The following is a 6,258-nucleotide window of genomic DNA, read 5'->3' as shown; positions in this document are numbered from 1 at the left end:
AGGAAACTCAAAAACAAAAAAAAAACTCTTGCATCAATGTCTCAATGTCCTATGGATACATGCAAAAAGCAAAGCTACCAAGTATTTGGGTGTCTGGTGTACGCTCCACCATGTCATTCAGAGAACAATAGTAGAGTAGAAAAAGAGTTTGTTGTTGAGAAAGAAAAAAAAAATAGCTTTTGCCTTAATGCCTAGAAAAGAAAGTATGGTAGAAAATACTCAATGTCGAAGTCTTTGGTTCCATCAGTGCTATGAGTGGTTTACTTGAAGATGAGTAGTGTTCAGAAAATATGAGGAGATCCCTTGACCTTGATGCATCCTTGTTACTTGAATTGATGTGGGGTGATAAAATTCAAGTGTGGGGGAACCTTTGGCTCCTTAATCTTTAGTTGAGTATTTTTTTGAGATTGTGTGCCCTATCTTAATTATGCCATGAGAAAAAATTACATTATTCTTTTTGATTTACTGAATTTTGGGTGTATATTCACTGTAAACACCCACGAGACACAACTCGTCCACTAGGGGTAACCTAGGGGTTAAAAGGCTTATTGCACATGCTAAGTGCAACCGTGATTCCTACGAAAGTGAGTTAGGATTTTTTTTGCATTCTAGGTTAGTTTATCTTCTGCTTTACTTAAGGACAAGTAACGTTCAAGTGTGGGAGAATCTGATGAGCACATTTATGTGTGAAATCTTATAGCATAAAACATACATTTTACCACATTGGACAGAGTTACTCGGTGCTTTCTTGTGCTTTTTAAGGTTTAGGTGAATTATTGTGAAAATGGAGGAGATGATGCAAATGAGATGTTTTAAAGCTTTTTAGAGGTGTTAATAGTATGGATGCATAGCCCATCGAGTCAGCTTCGCAACGGTTCAAACAGCACTTGATTTCGAGTTGAAACGAAGAAGTTATAGCCGTTTTCGTAACGACACGCGAAAATGGTCTGCAAGGGTTTATTTATAATTATTGACAGTTGGATGGGGACAAAGTGAAGCGGAAGTTCGGATTCCAGGGGTCTTAATGCAATTATCAGAATTTACTTACTGTACCCGAAAGATTCCATTTGGAAGGCTCTGGACAGTCCAACTTCAACTTGAGATATCTTGGGTTCCCCAACTCTGAATTTGACGAAATTTGGGTCTATTTTGGGTGATTTTTCGCAAGGAACACAATGGTGAGGCCTATATAAGCACCCCATACTCCACGTTTTCTGAAGGATAGAATGGGTATTTTATTTATTCTTGAAAGAATCCTTGTCATCACCTTTACTCTCTCCTCCAACTTCTCAAGGGCACTTCTGGAATTCTACTTGGGATAGATTTATATTTTCTCATTTATGAAAGGTTGAAAAATCAAAGATGCTTTGATTTTATTGCTTAGAGAAGATATCTACAAAGAAAATGAAGCAATTGTTAGAATTGGAAGTTTACTTTTCTAGAAATAGAAGGTCTATGTAAACAATCTTCTCTTCTTCTTCTTTTTATTTTTTTCTTTTTTCTTAGAATTCAAGGCAATGTAAAAGAGGAAAGAGAAGAGAATATTCTCTTTTCTTAGGGAATATTTCTCCTACACTTCCATCTTCTCTCTTCTCCTCTCTTCCACCTATAAATACCCCCTACCTCTCTTGTAAAAATTGTTCATTCACTTAGTGAAATTTTCTTCTCTTCTTCTCCTTCTAATTTGTGATTTTTGGCTTTTCTAAGTTTTAGTTTGCTTTTTTTATTTTCATTTAATGGTTATAATAGGTTTAGTTTATGTTTTAATTTCAATTTAAGTCTTTAATTGGATTGTAATTTCTTAATTCTAGTTTAGGTTTTAAGCCCTCTAGTCTAAGTTCTTAAGTTGATGACAAGACTTGAAGATTTAGAAGAGGAGGCCATGGTAAGTTTATGCAAGTATTCAAGCTTTTCAATTACATTCATACAAGCACATCCAGGTTTTACTATCTAAACTCTCAATCTCATTCTCCATCTCCTCTATCTCTCTCTCTATCTTCTTCTTCTTCCCCCTCTATTTCTTTTATTTTAATTTTATATGGTTGTGGTTTATGAATGCATTTTTATTCCCTTATTTCTTTTTATGTGGTTAGTATGTGTGGCTGCATTTTTATTCCTTTCAATTCGCTTTAGTTTGATAGGTTAGATGCTCATGTGTTAGGACGCCGATTTAATCCCTTAATTTTGTTAGATGCTTATGAGTTAGGATGCATTGATTTTTGTTAGTTTAATTAGTTTAATTTAACACTTTAATTTGGTTCACTTTGCATTACTTGTAAGTTAGTTAAATAGAGTAGCGTATATCTCCTCGTGTTCGAACCGTAGCTACGATTGACCCGTACGCTTGCGGTTTTATTTTAACTCAAACAGGTACCACGGATCGGTGTGATGGTGTTCTCCCCCGGTCCGACCGCGTTGGAGGGTCTGTTGTTCGTCTGGGAAGCTGGGAAGGCTCCCCCCGCTGCCTGGCGTGCCTCTCTGACCTATCACCCCTGGGAGGCGACCTCCTAGGGCTCTATTCCTGTCGAGGGTCCGTCCTGCGACGGTGTGATGTTGCACGCTGCCTCAGGTAGTCGCGAAAGAGTTGTTGGTCGTCGAGGATCTGTCCCTGTAGGTCATTGATCTGACCCACAGTCGCTGGTGCATTGGGGTCAAGTACTACCTCCACCACCACTTCGTTGTTGGGTTCGACTACCGCAACTTGATCGTCGTCTGGGATCTCCCTCTCCAGAGAGACATGGTTATGGTCATTGGCTCTACGACGAGAGCTCTCTGGATGAGGTGATCCGTTCCTTGGGGCATTGTTGGTGGAGGGAGTAGTATTCTTACCCTGTGGTGCTATGATTGAACAGTTATGGAAACAAGCTAGTAGCTACTATGGCTAGCGTCGTTCCCACAGACGGTGCCAATCTATTGTGTCAAAATCTTCCGATGGGTCCTTTCGAGTGCCGTAACCTGCAAAAGAACCAGGGGAGGACAAAGGAGAACCGGTGTGGTTCCGGCCTAGGACTCTCCGATGCGAAAGTCAGATCTCCTGAGCAAACAGATGAATAATAGTATTCAAGATGGTTGATGGAGTCGCATACCTTCCTTTTTATAACGGAGTGTGGCGGTGTGGAGAGTCCCAGTTTGATGGCGAGTGAGCCGTAGAGTGGATAGAGACCCTAGGTAGCAGGGCTCTTCCATGGTTGGTCGCCTCCTTGCGGGAGGGAGTATCCCAGTGGTGTTGGGATCCTTAATAGATAGACACCTGCGGGTGATGATAGCACCTTTGGCGTTAGAGTCCGTTAGGGTGACGTGACTTCTAGGCGGTGGCCTAGAGTCCTGGAGATGGCGTATGTCTGCTGTGATGGTTGGAGCGTAGGCTTGGTGGTGTCCGCGAAGGTAATGTGACGTGGAACTTGGTGAAGAGGGGGTCGCGCCTATGGGAGGCCGCACCCATGGAGGCCGCGCCCATGGAGGTCACGCCTATGGAGGTCACGCCCGTAGAGGCCACACCTGTTGAGGCCACGCCTGCGGAGGCTACGCCTGGGGAGCTACGCCTGTGAGGCCGCCCCTGTGGAGGCCTCGCCTGGGACCCACACCTGTGGTTCGTGTCTGTGTTGGTTCTCTTCTGGGCCTAGGACGGCTCTTTCTTGGACTGATACACGTGGCAGCTCCTGATTGGTCTAGATAATCTTGGGTTCATCACAAACCTAAGATATCTCAAGCATAATTTCTCTCAACGTAAGCTATCCAAACTCTAAAGTGTAATTTACTTTTTCCCTTTTTTTTTTTTTAACCTATGAAATCAAGACGGATGAAATGGATCCCACATTCCCACCCTACCCTTTTGTGAGTCCAGGCTCCACTCCCACGGCAAAGATTACTGAATTTGGACCCGAAAAATTTCTCATGGGGTAGGCCGCCAATTTACCGAAAAAAACAAGAGTAGGCCGCCGACAGCGACCCCATAGTCGTAAAGCTTGGAGGCAAGTAGGCAAATGCTAAGTAGACTCGTAGCAGGTTCTCAAATTCTGTCTCCCAAACCACTAAAACCGCGTCCCTTGGATATTTGGATTATCTTTTACTTCTTAAGCTGCCAACTGTGCACAGCTCTCAAACATTTATACTCAACCGACGTACACCAACTCTGAACGTTCCACTCACGTTCTCTCTCTCTCTCTCTCTCTCTCTCTCTCTCTCTCTCTCTCTGGATTCGTAAGGCTATATAAATAATGAGCATCCCCATCGTCCATTTTCACTTCGAACTTCAAATATCAAACTCTGATTTCCAAATCCAAGTTTGCTCTATGATTTCCATGGCTAGTGCTCCTTCTAAACTCCCTGTAATGGTGTTGGCATTAGTGGCTACCTCTTTAATGGTGGCCTCTGCTTCTAATTTCTACCAAGACTTTGAAATCACTTGGGGAGATGGCCGTGGTAAGATCCTCAACAATAGTAAGATTCTCACTTTGTCACTTGACAAGGCTTCTGGGTCTGGCTTTCAATCCAAGAAAGAGTATATGTTTGGGAATATTGATATGGAACTCAAACTTGTCCCTGGCAACTCTGCTGGAACCGTCACTGCCTATTATGTAAGCTCTCACTTTCTTCATTAGCTTTCCTTTATAAAAATGTGATCTTTATACTCACTAGCTTTAAACTGTGTTGCAGTTATCTTCCAAGGGGGCAACATGGGATGAGATAGATTTTGAGTTCTTAGGGAACCTCAGTGGAGATCCTTACACTCTTCACACCAATGTGTTTAGCCAAGGCAAAGGCAACAGGGAGCAGCAGTTCCATCTCTGGTTCGACCCAACTGCAGATTTCCACACTTACTCCATCCTCTGGAATCGACAAAACATTATGTAAGCAATACAAACCCTTGTTACCACCCAAATGTTATTGGTGAAGCCTGATTTCGATCCAAAAAGTGGTTCATAGGATTTTCGGAGGGCTGTTTCGGTCTCAAAACGAGCTCGTGTAGAGCTCATGGAGACCTTCAAATCGATATCTATTTCGACATATGTTTAGTTTTGATCCGACCCTGACCGACTGGTCATTCTATATTCTAAGGGTATTTTTGTACTTTCTGGGTTAGGGCTTCTCTATATATTGTTCTTTTATCTAGGAGGGTTGATGTTGAGGGTTTGTAACATTTCAGAGATAGTGAAAACTTCTTTTGTTGCTCGGCTCGACTATGGATGCAGCTTCCCATTTGGGGGTGAACCACGTAAATCCTTTGTGTTGTGCATTTTGTGTGTATTGCTTCTTCTCTTCTTTTTGTCGTTTTCATTCTTTAAATCGTCACTTCTGGACGTTGTTTCTTAACACCAAATTCATTGATTTCTTTACAAAACTATAAGAACCCCATTGTTCTGATTTCTCTGTCTTTTGTGTTTCAGTTTCTCTGTGGATGGAACTCCTATCAGAGAGTTCAAGAACAAGGAGTCAATTGGGGTTCCCTTTCCAAAGAGCCAACCAATGAGGATCTACTCCAGTCTATGGAACGCCGACGATTGGGCGACAAGAGGGGGGCTCATCAAGACTGATTGGAACCTAGCTCCATTCACTGCTTCTTACAGAAACTTCAATGCCAAAGCCAGCTGTGTTGTTTCTACTTCTGGGTCTTCTTCTTGCAGCTCCAAATCTGCCTCCTCTGCTTCAAACAACACTGCCTGGCTCTCCCAAGAGTTGGATTCAGGTAGCCAAGAGAAATTGAAATGGGTGCAGAAGAATTACATGATCTATAACTACTGCACTGATACTAAACGATTCCCTCAAGGCCTTCCTCGAGAGTGTGCTGCTGCCAATCAACACTAAAGACTTAAATAGAGATAATATATAGTTACTAGTCATACACAAGACGGGTTATTTCTTCTTATATTATATTCGTTTATTATTTATTTGTGTAAAGTATATTATATCAATTTTTTTTTAATTTGGTATCCTTTTAGTTGTCATTTAAACAATTTCAAGGATAAATCCGATTAAACATGTAATAGAACACTTGGAATGAATCAATGAACCTTTTCGCTTCCTCCAAAAAAATGTATGTGTAATTTCCACATCTGAATCTTGTGGCAGATTTTATTTTATTGGGAATGGGTTCTGTATCAAGGAGTGTGGTTCCTATGCTAGGTAGAGCACAATGAGAGCGTGCATAAAAGCATCAATATAGACCGTATTTATGCCTTTCATGGGGGTGGGGTGATCATTTCACCCCCTCTGTGTCTGGGCACATTGCACATCCCAAACAGTTTTATTCCCTATATT

At 41.8% G+C, this 6,258-nt stretch overlaps 1 protein-coding gene across 1 annotated transcript; it reads left to right on the top strand.

Annotated features, from left to right (window-relative positions):
* The first annotated feature begins 4,277 nt into the window (after positions 1 to 4,277).
* Positions 4,278 to 5,842, top strand: LOC122657798 (probable xyloglucan endotransglucosylase/hydrolase protein 23). The gene is made up of 3 exons (XM_043852592.1): positions 4,278 to 4,577; positions 4,657 to 4,850; positions 5,388 to 5,842. The coding sequence occupies exons 1-3, from the start codon at positions 4,293 to 4,295 to the stop codon at positions 5,803 to 5,805; spliced, it is 897 nt and encodes a 298-aa protein (XP_043708527.1). The 5' UTR covers positions 4,278 to 4,292; the 3' UTR covers positions 5,806 to 5,842.
* The last annotated feature ends 416 nt before the right edge of the window (positions 5,843 to 6,258 follow it).

Source organism: Telopea speciosissima, chromosome 4 (genome assembly GCF_018873765.1).
Source record: "Telopea speciosissima isolate NSW1024214 ecotype Mountain lineage chromosome 4, Tspe_v1, whole genome shotgun sequence".
NCBI classification, from domain to species: domain Eukaryota; kingdom Viridiplantae; phylum Streptophyta; class Magnoliopsida; order Proteales; family Proteaceae; genus Telopea; species Telopea speciosissima.
This window is presented reverse-complemented; position numbering and strand designations above follow the sequence as displayed.